The 13,728-nt window shown below is 37.1% G+C and overlaps 1 protein-coding gene across 1 annotated transcript; it reads right to left on the reverse strand.

Moving 5' to 3' along the window:
- Positions 1 to 5,537: 5,537 nt before the first annotated feature.
- LOC109864104 (protein escargot-like) lies at positions 5,538 to 13,527 on the reverse strand. Its single transcript, XM_020445011.1, has 3 exons — positions 12,754 to 13,527; positions 9,251 to 10,432; positions 5,538 to 8,218 (listed from the first exon to the last, which is right to left on the reverse strand). Exons 1-3 carry the CDS (start codon positions 12,917 to 12,919, stop codon positions 7,779 to 7,781), a joined length of 1,788 nt encoding a protein of 595 aa, XP_020300600.1. The 5' UTR covers positions 12,920 to 13,527; the 3' UTR covers positions 5,538 to 7,778.
- Positions 13,528 to 13,728: the final 201 nt, after the last annotated feature.

A 13,728-nucleotide genomic window follows, 5' to 3' on the forward strand; every position in this document is an offset into this window, starting at 1 on the left:
GTTTTCGTTTGCTTCTTAACGTGAAAACTTGTTCGTTTTTTTTTTTTTTTTTTTTTTTTTTTTTTTTTTTTTTTTTTTTTTTTTCTATTCGAAAGAAAAAGATCTTTGCGAATCTTCAATGAGGATTATATCGCGGCTCTCACCTGTTCGCTTCCGACGACTAAATTTTTTTTCTTTTTTTTCTTTTTATTTTATTTTATTTATTTTTTTTTAATCTTTGATCCCAAGACAGTGTTAATCTGAAATGGCAATCTTCCCAGCGTTTCTACAAAACTATACGATTTATCGAGTAAATATTTTATAGATTTCGAAAGTATTGTTAACCTTTAACACTAATTCACTAATCAAGTATATCGTACAATCACTAAAGTATTGCTTTTTCGTACCTTGTATCACACTAATCTAAACGCTATATTTCCTTGCGCCCCTTTTTCTCACTTTTTCTTTACCCCCTCCGTTTTCTCCGTTTTTTTTTTGTTTCTTTTTTTCTCTCTCTCGAAAAGCCAGGTTTAGCGGTGATCATGCCTGCTTCTCCGTGAATTTGTGTACACGTGTACGTATGAATGTGTGTGTGTGTGTGTGTGTGTGTGTATGCGAAACGATTTTATTTATATAATTTTCTCAACACACATTGACTACCGCGACTTACGTTTTTTTCTTTTTATTGTTCTCTCTTTCTCCTTCTGTTTGTTAATCGCAATAATTCGAGAAATATGCCAATCGCGTAAAAAATTGCTAGAAATTTTCTCGTCTCATTGTGATTAAAAATTTTCTCTTCAGCAATAAACACGTATAGACAGCAATTGGTACGTATATATATCGATTCGAAAGTTTCTCCGGTCGATGGAAGTCAATGTGTTGTGTATAATATTTGTTATCAAGCGAGTTTATCAACATCGCGCAAAAATGCATCTTATTTCTCGCCGAAACGCAGTGAGAGGGTAGATCTTACAAAGTCTATTCACAAGTGGCGGTGAATATATATAAAAAACGTACAACGTCGTTATTGTTTAAATTAAATCAAAAGAATCGATAAAAATCATTAAAGATTCTCAAATTTTTCTCAATTGTGATTCCACAGATCAACACATACGAACGCGTACATACATATATAGTTTTTTTTTTTTTTTTGTTTATCTACATGTATAGCCTAAGTATATTATATTTATATTTACGTGTACAATGCTTGTCACATTTTCGTTGTTCTCTTTTTTTTTTTTTTTTTTGTATCTTCGATATAATAACATTCAGTTGGTTGAGAGTGAGATTTCTCTTCTCTATCGTTACACATATTGACGATTCTTATCACCTCGAGAATGATATATACTACGACGGTTAAATTCGCCGTGTGAGCGGCATAGAAACGGTTTAGCTTGGTCCTCTTTAATTGGGAGTCTTTATTTTTAAATGTGCGACCATTCAGTTCTTTCTTTCATGCGTGTTGCATGTTATTGTTGCTTGCGAATAATTTTCCTATCGGGTGTGTGTGTGTGTGTGTGTGTGTGTGTGTGTGTGTGAGTCTTCATATTTGACACACTTGACGTATAATCCCTTGGGGTATTGTAAAAAATGACAGTTTTAACTGCAAAGTATCAGATTGAGATACAAATATGAGACCACGAATAATTCTTTCCGCTTAATTATTACGACATAGATATTGAGAACGACCAACAAACACGCACGTGTGAGTTTTGTAAAGAGTAAAACTTATAAAATAGTTATTAATTCTTATCTGAGCAAAAGGAGTCGATTTATCAATTTCTCGATAAAACCTGATGAAACAAACTTAATTTCTGAAATAAATGTTAGATTATTTGTATTTTAAAAAATGGTAAAAAACAAATATTTATGACAAATACGTATACAAATAAATATATATACATAAAATATATAAAAAAAATATGTACATATAAAATAAATACATAAATAAATAATCAAATAAATTTACACACGCTTTAGATATGTATACAAATATGTACAGTTAATAATATATGCTACATAAGTTTTCTTTATCTTTCACACACTCTTGCGATAAAAATTGCTCAAATAAGGATTAATCTATATTCTTGTGAAACAAAAACTGCCAAGGACGAATACGCCCAATTGCGAAGTCGGTGTCGTTTTCACTCAGTTTTACAAACAATAGAATTTCTCTTCAGAGTGAGAAACGGTATGAGGCATGATCGTCCTGGAGCCTGGCTTAAATATCGCTTACATATTTAAAAAATAGTGTAATTGCACTGCCCGTCTTATTTCGCATACTTACAAATTATCAGTTCAAGTAGTTTTGCGATCTTATGCTCTCTCGACAATTCGCACATTTTTATTCTTTGTTACATTTCGTTCGTTCATTTTTTTTTGTTCCTAGTTTTTGAGTTATATAATTTCCGTTGACAAACCGAGTCGAGTTCGTGGCAAGAGTTTGCTATTTTTATGCGAATAAAAACAAATCAATATATATTTTCACATTTGTCAAAAAAGAATAACAACAATTGAGAAATTCATATTTTTAGTTGCGAAATATCGATTTCACAAGTTTCGGCAATGGAAATAGATGGATATGTTTCGCGCGGGCTGGATTGCCAAGTTTTAAATTGAAAAACTGTTTTGCTATCCCTCCACACGCTACACCACATCACCCACAATATCCGCGAAATCGTGCCACGAACATTGTTTCACTTCTTGTCACCCTTCTTGTTCGCGCGATACTAAAACTACTGTAAACTGTGCCACGATGTGTGTGTGTGTGTGTGTGTGTGTGTGTTCACGTATCCTCGACGGAACTTACTTGGCATCCCAACTAGGACACACAATCGCGAATCGCTTCTGATCACATCTTCTCCAGCACTCTTCCTTTATTATTGACTACCGTTTACGAGTTATTTCTATTAATTGCAGATTCGATTGACTGTCGAGTGTATTGTATTACAGTATATAAGAGACAAAGTATATCTATATAGTTAATCTCAAATATCACGTGAAACGCGTGTGGTCAAGTTGCAGAGCTACACGTACATTTCGTGATTTATTTCTCGTAAGAATACACCATCTCTAATTTTTTGCGAGACGATCGAGATACAATGAAACACGAGTAAAACGCCGAAACAAAAAATTGCAATTATCAATTACAAAAACATTTAAGCTCGTTTAGGAAAAAGTAATTTCTGCAAACTTTTTGCCGTTTATCTCTTCATGCAGTTTGCTATTCAAAAGAAAAAAAGGTCTAGCTTTGTATATCTATTTATTGTCATTTTTTTTTTTTTTTTTTTTTTTTTGGTCGTTAGATCAATTGTTTTATTTGTTTTTTTTTCTTTTTAGCAGTAATAGTATAATGCGCGTCGATGATATTTTATTCCGCACGTCTCACATCAAACATTATATATTTCAGTGCATCTCGACTGTGTTATCTGTTCGTCGCAAGGAGGAGGGAAAATGATACGTAAGTAGGAGACTTTCGCAAAAAAAACGTCAATTTCTCATCCCGTTTTTATCGCTGCGCTTTTACGCAACAACTTCGCCGAAAACGTCAAAAGTGATTCAAAAAATCCTACACGCGTTATTTCCTTTTTGGTGTTGACATCTTTTGTACTAACTAAAATTACTAAAATTCTCTCTCTATCTCTCTTTCACTCACTCACTGGGATGAAATCTCATTAACGGTAAGTCGCTTCATGGAGCACGCTCGCTCTACTGCACGTTTAAGTAATTAAGTGTAATTAATCCCTTCTGTTCTATCTTTTTCTCGCAGTCTCTCATAGAATTTATCGTACCAAAATATCTCTAAGTTATACTAGAAACGTTCTAAACAGTGTAAGGAAGAAAGTATAAGGTAAGATTATGTATATATATATATATATGTATATACGATATGAGAAAATATAAGCGCGGTTTCCTCCTCACTTACAGATATTATATGCAACAGCCTTAGGCAACTAAGATAAAAGGGATGTAATTCAAGCGCGCAACTTGTTGACTAGAATCGTAAGTACTTTTTTTTTCTCTCTTCCCGTTAATTCCGGTTCGTTCCCGCTTCTTTTCTCATCTTTTTGGTCAGATCTTTGATACATCTTGTAAATTGCACTGTCTGCAGAACGCGTGTGCAATCTTTTCGCTTTGTTTTTCTTCTTACTCGAGCCTTTTTTTTTTACGCAGAAATATATCCTTGAAACCCTGGCGCAGCTTTTCTTTATCACGCTCTTTAGCTGTTTTGTAATTATACGTGCACTCGTTGCTCGCTTTTATCTTACTTTAAAAAAACAAAAAAAAAAAATTATTAAAAACTAAACATTCTAGACGAGAAAAAACTGAGAGAAAGAGGAAACTTATTATATTTTGTTTGCAAAACAAATAAATAAATTGAGCAATATATTGTTTGATAAAACGTAAACACGCTATTTGATATCTTCTTATTTTTTTTAAAAAAAGATTTGTATATTTAGTTGTAAAAAATATTAATAACTATAAATACTACTGCTACTATATATATGTACACAATAAGTTATTATTTTTATGTAAAACTTTGTTAACTTTGGTAACGATGTAAACATGTACGATAAAACAAAGACTCGTAAAAGAAAAGGAATCTTCTAACTTTATCGTATTAGGAACTGAAGACTCTTACTATGTGACTCTTTTTTAAATTCAATTAGGAACTGAAGACTCTTACTACTGTGACTTTTTTTTTAAATTCAATCTATAAGATTGTTTACTTCAAAGCAATTAATCCAAAGCAAATTGTTCATTTCTGTTACACACAGAAATTACGAATCATCCCTGTCACACACAGAGATTACAAAGTTTTTTGTTGCACCTCTTTGGTTTGGATTCAAAAATTTTGCAAACAAACAAAACTCACTGATAAACTTAGTCGAGACGTTGCAGTTGACCGCGATTTTCCCACCCTCCCCCTCCCCACGCTGCTCGCGCTTTTAACAACCGAGAAAATGATGTGTTCCATAATTCAGGGGAGCAGTACGACCGACCCTTTTGCCACCGAATGGTCATTTCTGCATTCAACAGGTGGTCCAGTTTACGTGAAATGTTGATGAAAACTTTCCACGAGTACCCGCGTGTGTTACGCCAAAGATCCCGACAAAAATCGTATACACGGAGCTCTTTTTTTTAAACGCACAACAGATCAATCCCATTCTAAAGTCCCGGCCATCGTGTTCGAAATATTACCAAACCAATGTAAAGCAACACGTCGTCGTGATACACTTCATTTTGAAGTGTGTAACTCACATACTCTTTTCCGAGTCAATTGCACATTTCGAGAGATCAACGCTTTTTTACGTAACTAAGTAACTAAATAAATAGATAAAAAACTCTCCTTAAAAAAAAAAAAAACGAAATTACAAGCGAAAATATTTGTTTTACACTAAAGGTATTTTCTTTCGAAAGAGAAACGAGTGCACTCTATTTCCGTCAAGTAAAAGATAAATAAACAAAAGTTATTTTTAAGCTATTACGTAACAGTCGTATATATATATATATACATATATATATATATACACATATATATTGCACTAGTAGTTGGTCTGCGATCGATGATTTTTATCGCTGCTCATTCTAGACTCTCCAATTGTCGTTTTTTCTTTTCGCGATTTTATGAAGTTAATTGCATCCACGATGCTATCGTATCGATCGTTGATGGCAAGAAGAAGATGCCATTTTGTTCGAAGGTCCGACGTTGGCGAACAGATTGTTGAGCGTCTCGATGCTTCGACGTGACTTTTCTTTATATCCCGTGGTCATGTATATCAATTGCAATCGCTCCGAGTATGATTACAGCGAAAGTCTTATCCGAAGTCTCAGAGACACAGTGAAATATTGAATATCGTTTTACGTCGAAGCGTTCGTTTTCTTTTTTTACATGACAGACTTGTCTGAGCCGTCTTTTTTTTTTTTTTTTTATTGACAGAAAATGTCTGTGTATTAAAAAGGTCTCGATAGTCTCTCCAAAGACTGAAGTTGTTTTGGTAAAGCCGTATATATATACGCTCGAGAAAACAATCCGTAAACAAACACGGCTTTGCGAATAAATTAAATTACATATATTGCGAAACTTCGCGCGGCACGTAGTTGTTTCTCGCCAATGACGAACAATCGGTTTCACCGATGTTTTTCGAGATTAAAATTAATTATTAAGTTTATTCTTTTTTGGTCCTTGATGAAAAAAAAGAGAGATTTTATCTTCCAAAGAACACAAAAAAAAAAAAAAAAAAAAAAACAATCGACCGATTGAGATTGTAAGTTGGAATTGAGTATTAAATTTACTTTACATTAATGAAATCAATCACGGAATCTACTTGATTCGTTAATTAAAAATCCGTGTGGCAATTCGTAAACTTCTTCTCAATGTCAAAGAGAAAACGTTCGAATGGGAATCGAGAAAATAATTCGGAAAATATAGGTCAAATATTCTCGAATGAAGAGAAGCGACTGAAATATTCAGATAAACCTCTTGGCGCGAGAAGAAGAGAGACGAGAGCGAGAGAGAGAGATCCAGAGACGCCGATATGTCAATTACCTTCTCGTCCTCGTTCCCGCGAAGCCGAGATTTTCACCCCCCTTCCTTCCAACCCCTCCGTCCTTCCTCTCACCTTCGTTCGCGACGTTTAAGCCGACGAGTAAATCGAATTACTTTGCGCTTACCGAGAAAGATACCCCCGTTGAAATTGGATGTTAGCGAAGATTCGACGTCTGATCGTCGTCTATGACGTACAAAAGAAGAAGAACGGAGCCTTCTCTCGATAGCGACAGCAAGAGTCATTAACTCGGTTCTACAATTTCGAGCAAAAGTATCGACTAATTGGAGAAAAAGCTCTTCCCCGTCGCTTCTTCGTCGTTTTCTTGCGCCTCTCACTCATTTTGTTGTATTTTGTAACGTTTCATTTTTCTGATCTGGCACAAATTCGAATTCGATATTTCCGTCGCGACGAAATGTTAAAAATAAAAAAAAATCTCCACAGAGAGAAGGAGCAAAATTTTTACTAATTTAGCGAACTTAATATTTAACAAAAATTGCAAAAAAGAACCACAGCGTGGTTCTTTCGAATTGTAAACGAATAATCCGAAAACTGATAATGAACCTTTTTTTTTTTTTCCGAGCTTTGCAAGTGTGAATTTTTCGGCTTCGCACATAAAGACAAAAGAAAACGTGAAAGCTTTCTGTCGCCATCGAATGCAACGATAGACTCGAAATTCTGTACGAAACTATCCAAACCAATCTCTTTCTCCCTCTCTCTCTCTCTCTCTCTCTTCTCTTCTCTCGCATTCGCACAGACCTGTAGCCTCTTTCGATATATGTTTCCCTCTTTTTTCTCCTTTAGGTTCTTTCGAGCGTGCAAACCTATCTATCTGTGTATTTGTTTCTTTTTTTCTCTTTTTTTCTTTTTTTTTTTTCTATTTCGCATTGCCGGTCAGCGTGATGGCGTCGCTACAATTTTCCGTTTACGTTGTGCACGACCGACTGCAAATTGCAGAATTGATTAGTTAGCGTGATGCGTTTTATTTTACGCATCAGATAGATGAGAATAGTCACAATCGATCGCAAGACTGTATCAGCAAATTTAATCCTCCGGGCGTCATGCCATAATACAAATTACGTAAAGTTGTCCGACGTAAAAGCGAAAATTTCGTCTAATATGAGAAAATCAGATAAATTCTAAGTAAAAAAAAAAAAAAAGATAAAACTTGTTAATTTCCGATTACCACCGTCTGTTCGTAAAAGAGAATCTATTTCGATCGATGTCGTCGCGCATCGATATCTCGGCAAATTATGGCGGGGTGTCGACGTCGTTGCTGATCTCGTCGTTGTCTCCCGGACACGCCGATTCCAGATGCTTGTTCAAATACGACTTGAGCGCGAACGACTTGTGACACTTGGGGCACTCGTAGTTCTTGTCGGTGGAGTGCGTCTGCATGTGAGCACGTAGATTCGAGCGATCGGCAAACGCTTTGCCGCAGTGGGCGCATCCGTAGGGCTTCTCGCCGGTGTGGCTACGCAAGTGACCCTGAAGCAGCCACGGCCGCGAGAACATTTTGCCGCAGACGCCGCAGCTGTGTGTCAGTTTATGCGTGAGCACGTGCATCGCCAGGGCGGGCATGCTGACGTACGCCTTGCCGCAATGGATGCACTTCTTGGCCGATTGCGAGTCGATGCTGCGATGCGTCTGCTTGTGCCGCGACAGATTCGACGAGGTCGCGTATTGCTTGCCTGATGGAGAAAACGTTGCGTTGGATTTTGACGACTTTTTTGTGCAACATTCCGCTAAATTGCGCGGAATTAAATCGCGCGCCAAAGAGATATTTGATCTCAATCTAAGTTTATCTCGCATTAAATTCGAGTATTAAATTATGTAGAAAAAATACATTTGTGTTTTTAAGTGAAGATATTGAATCCAATTACTGTTTACAAAGAGTAAAGTTTTTGAAAACAGTGTTTTTATCATCGTTATGCGTTAGATTTTTTTCATCATTTTCTATTTGCTAATTAAACGCATGATTATGTAATTTTTCATAAAACACCGTATTTGTATATTTATATATTTTTGTACGGTTTGAAATATTTTTAAAAATTTAGAAGAAACAATTATATTAACAAATGTCTAACATATATATGCAAGAATGGCTATTGAGGGCATGAAATATATTTTCCTCTTTAGCTTTTTTTTTTTTTTCAACTTGTGCTAATAATATTTGTTATAATACATATTAATTGCAACGCGAATGATAAAGCTCGTGAAAATGTTCAACTAAGTATTGAGATTGATACGAGCCAAATATGCCGGATGTACGTGCAAATGTACAAAATATATTTTTTTGAGCGTGTTAAATTAATACACATGTTAAAATGAAAATTTTTGAATTTCATAAGAGAGTAAATTGGGTATTTTATATATATATATATTGGGTACTTGACGAGATGCAAACCAAACTTCCTACGTGAATTTTCGAAGTAAATTTATATCGAATCTCTATGTGTATTAAAATTTACACGTTTAAAACAATACACAATATTTGCACGTACATCCAGCATGGTTCCCGATTCTAAATACTTTAGTTGAATATTTTAATTTATTGTAAAAAAATTAGATGATTTTTTGTAGTTTTCAAATTTTAACGCGTTTTAATTGACATGTGAACAAAAAAAAAATTACTACAATACACGCGTATAGAAAACAATTGATGTTATAGGTTGAATTTAAATATATAGTTTATTTATTAAAAAAAATATTGTTTTACTTACCGCACTCGCAGCATGTGTAACGAATAGTCTTGGAACTCACGATCGTCTCGATCGACTGAGTTTCCTGATTCTTCGTCACGAGAGATGTCTTTTTATTTTTCGATCTCCCATCCGTAACGAGTAACGTGTCGTAAGTGTAAGTCACCGGTTTCACGCCTTCCGCTTGATGCATGACAGTCTGCACCTCCTTGTCCTTTTGCATCGGTTGCGAGTTCGGATTGCTGTTTTCAATGTCGCTGCTGCATTCGGAGGTCGGCGGTGTCAGCGGAGGCTTCGTTGCGATCTGCTGCTGTTGTTGTTGCTGCTGCTGTTGCCGCTGATGTGGCAACGGTTGTTGCTGTTGAGCCTGAGGTTGTTGTTGTAACTGCGGTTGCGCTTGCTGTTGCGACTGCTGTTCCGGTGACGGAAACTGCGATTGCTGAGAAATAATCGGCGTGCACGGTATAGTCGACGTACTGTACGTCAGCAAGATCTCCTGCACCGGTGATAGCGGTATAAAGACGCTGCCTGTGGGCGGTACGATAGGTGTGCCAGGTTCGTAAATAATACTGGCGGATGCGGCTGCAGGTTGTTGTTGCTGATGATTCGAGTGACTGTAGACACTCGAATTGGTCAGATCAATCGTGTTCACTTGATAAATCGATCGCTCGGTTGGTTGATAGACCGTCATCTCTTGAACGTCGCTCGCCGGCGCCTCGATTACACTCTGAGGGCCGATCGCGACAACGCTCGGCGGTGGCAACGGTGGCAGTGATCGGGAGAGCTCCAAGAGATCGTGGGCCGCCTCCGTTTCCGCCGGGGAGCGATCCTTAAACATGGGCATTTCTCCGGACGGCGAACGGTGCAGCGTCGCGATAGACGATGTCGTGGTCTCCTCGGTTGTTGACCGCACGCTCGACGGAGCTAAGGAAATCACCGTCGTCGTTGTCGCCTCCTGAACGGTAGAGGCGATCGATTCTGTGAGAGGTGGAGTTGTCAGAGACGTAGTGCTGCACGTGACTATGACGCTCGTCTCTATTCGAGTCGTCATCGAACAGTCCGTTGCGGACGATGTGGTCGCGTTGACGGATGATAATGACGCTGTTGTTGTGATCGTCGTGCTCGCAACGCTCGGCTGTTCTTTGGATAGTTTTGCATCGAGCACAGCTGTCGCATCCCTCAATTGTGTTGTATTCGCACATTCTGGGAATGAGAGATTTTCATTATTCATCATGCGTCCTTTATTCATCACTCTCCCCCCACATACACACACACACACACACATGTCAGAAAAAAATGTTTTAAAATTACTTTCGTAAAGTAAAGTTTATGTTAACAAAGTCTGTCTATTTATAGTAACTTGAGTTGTTTGCATGTATTTTACTTTTAATCGGCAGCTTTGTTTCCTAAATAAGATATCAGAGCGGAATATCCGATTCTCGTTACTGGCGCGATAAGCAAAGAGTGTCGGACCTTGATAGCGACAGGAGGAAGTGCAAGCGATATAGATAGAGTAGGGGGAGAGATGTGGGTTGCATAGGATTGCGGAGGTGGGGGGTGGATATAGAAGATTATAACGGCAAATATGTTAGAAACGAGGTCAAAGAGGATGGGAGAGTAGAGAAGATCGTCCACAGTGTGAGCGGATATAAAATTTCACGATAACTCGGTTATGAAAGCGCACATTTCGTTTTAAGAGCGACCGACTTCCTTGCGCCGCGCCGCTCCGTAGGCACCGCGATACGGCATTTTTAATATTTCTGTATCGTTTGTTTCTCTCCGTACAAGCGAAACACATGCGCGTGTCTCTTGCGGGCAAAATAAATTTTTACTAGGAGCGTGAAGAGGGTCGCTGCCTACCCGCTGCTGTAGGATCGACACCTATAAATTATTATGCGAATACAGGTGTTCCGTCGCGTCCTGTCGTGTAAAATTATTTCCGCTTGTGTCGTCCGTGTAATTTTTACGAACCTCGAGCACATCAATATTTTATCGTTGAGTTCTGCGAGAATATCCTTACATAAAAGACAGATACGCGATAAATTATTACACAAGGATGTCACGCGAAAAAAAAAACATATCTATAAAAAGATTTATTTACTTTATTAAATGTAATTTTTAATGCTCGATTTTGTTTTTTCATTAAAAATTTATATCTTATTAAAATAACGTAGCAATTCCGAACGCAAATATTAGCGTGCAATAATGTTTTATTTGATTTGTTATAATCAACGTATATTAAAAAGTAATTTGAAAATGTTAAAAATATATAAAGTAAAAAACTGTGCGTCTGTTATTTAAAAAAAAAAAAAAAATGCAAGTACACGAAAGAAACTTGTAATTAAAGTAATAGAGAGAGCTAAGAAAATGTTTCAAACAGATTGTGAACTATATATATATAGAGAGATGTTAACAAGATATTGCAAATCTAAGAATCCGAGCAGTTGTACATCTCTTTAGTTCTAATAAAAAAAAAAAAAAAAAAAATAACGAAAAATTCTCAGATTTGCTGCTGCAATTTATTAGCGCGTGCGAAAAATGTCGGAAACTTCGGAAGAAGAGAGCGAAATATTTTTCGAGCAAATGAAGTTGTTCGATCGTGCATCTTCTTGCCCGATCTCAAGCAAATACTTTTGAATTATTCAACAAGTATCGCTAAAAGCCCGCCATTTCTCTCGGATGTTTCCACAAACGATTCCAAGCCAATTCCAAATTACTCACACAAGTGTTCGAAATTCTCGCCTCTTCGTGCCGACAATGTGTTACGAAGGTATACATCGCCATTACGATGATTCCCAAGCACCTCGCCTTTGTAACTGCGTTTACTGTCTCGCCAAGTTTCGCATGATGCTATTTTCACACGAAGAGAGTCGGATGTTCCGTACAAGTAGTAACACCACGGAGAATTCCGACAATTAAAGTTGTTTTGTAGCGACCAAGCAACGCGGTCGGAAATTACGCGGCGCGCAACAATGTGTGTATTTGTGTGTGTGTGTGTTGTGCACGCGCGCGTCATCATCACTTGATAATTCGATACATATATCGGCATTATATATATATATATATTTTGTGTGTATCGAAGTAAATTTTACACAAGCGTCCAGTAAAACACATATTAAAATAATCATGAGGGTAATCAAAAGCGGTTATTGCGCTCTTTAAAAAGTGTTGGAAAAAAAACACAAGTTTCAAAAACACAGTTTAAACAATTATTTGCCTTTAAATTTGTATATATATTTTTTAACGGCATTTTGCGTTAAAATTTATTTCAAAAAAACTCGAATGAAAGACTCGTCTCAATTTTTCATCACTCGACTTGTTTCCGACGCTGATATGATTTTATATAAACTCATGTTTTATCTCGCCATAAGAATATCAACCCCTTGACGGCAGATAGAGACAGATATATGTACTTATATAAATATAAAAATCGATCGTCGACGACGCTTCGCCAAAAAATAAATTATCGTCGCGAATAACGAAAGCGATCGTGAAATTATCGACAAAATTAATGCGAAACGTACCTTGTGCAACAGGGGTTGCGACGCACCCTTCGACGGATGAGACCGGCAGCTGTATGGTGGTTGGCGATGGCGTGCTCCTTCCGCGACCCCAGCTCTCGAATCCTCTGGCAACGCTAGTTATGTACTTGTTGCACAGAGCCTTCTTTACCATGTAGCATCGCGGCATCTTGGCTGATCGTCGATTCTTCTTACCAGGATGTTATATAATATCGAAATATCGTTTCAGAAATATCAAACAATCGTCGCGAGTAAATAATCCCCTCGATCGTGTCTTTCTGAATTCTTCAGTGACGAAGTTTCGGGCTTTGAGTTGCGAGCGTCGAAACCGATAAAGTATATCGATGGTCGCCTTTTTTTCTCACGCAAAAAAGTCGCGCTCTTCTTTCTCTAAGATTTACTAAAGATATAATATCGTTCGATTTATATCTTTCTTTGATAAATATCAACGTGAACGTTTAATTATTTATGTGTTCCGCTCGCTCGCTTCCTCCCAGGTCTTATCCTAAGACGCGGCATGGCTTCGATAATTTTATAATAGGAATCTATCAGTAGTAGTAGCAGTAGACTTCTTTTTTGATCAGCGCGTTTTTTCTTCGTCTACTTCTCTTCTATTAAAAGTAAAATTAAGGACAACTCTCTCTCTCTTCCTCGGGACGAGATGAATGCGATCAGCATTCGAGACTTTGTCTCCCGGTAGATATCGCTATTTAATCCTAGACGTCGTTGCACGATTATTCAATAGGATTCCGTGTAAACGTGTATATATCTATATAATTGTTTCTATAATTAATTAATTATATATACAGGAGTGTGAGTGAGGGGAGGGGGGAGGGAGCGAGATTACACGGTGTTTATATATATATATGTGTATATATATATACGGTGTATACATTCATATTAAAATATCTCTCAAGAGTAAAAGCGAGCCAAGGGGAAAAGCTTCGATCGTGTGTTGCCGATCAAGTTCTTGGTACG

The sequence above is a fragment of the Pseudomyrmex gracilis genome, unplaced genomic scaffold, assembly GCF_002006095.1.
Source record: "Pseudomyrmex gracilis isolate BER0280 unplaced genomic scaffold, ASM200609v1 scaffold_17, whole genome shotgun sequence".
Classification (NCBI taxonomy): domain Eukaryota; kingdom Metazoa; phylum Arthropoda; class Insecta; order Hymenoptera; family Formicidae; genus Pseudomyrmex; species Pseudomyrmex gracilis.

Bases quoted from the DNA above. Each gene is read 5' to 3' on its own strand.
- LOC109864104 (XM_020445011.1), bottom strand. From the start codon at position 12,919: ATGCCGCGATGCTACATGGTAAAGAAGGCTCTGTGCAACAAGTACATA. The intron at 10,433-12,753 runs GTACGTTTCGCA...TCTCATTCCCAG, and splicing joins CGCAACCCCTGTTGCACAAG to AATGTGCGAATACAACACAA. The intron at 8,219-9,250 runs GTAAGTAAAACA...TTTCTCCATCAG, and splicing joins TTACACATGCTGCGAGTGCG to GCAAGCAATACGCGACCTCG.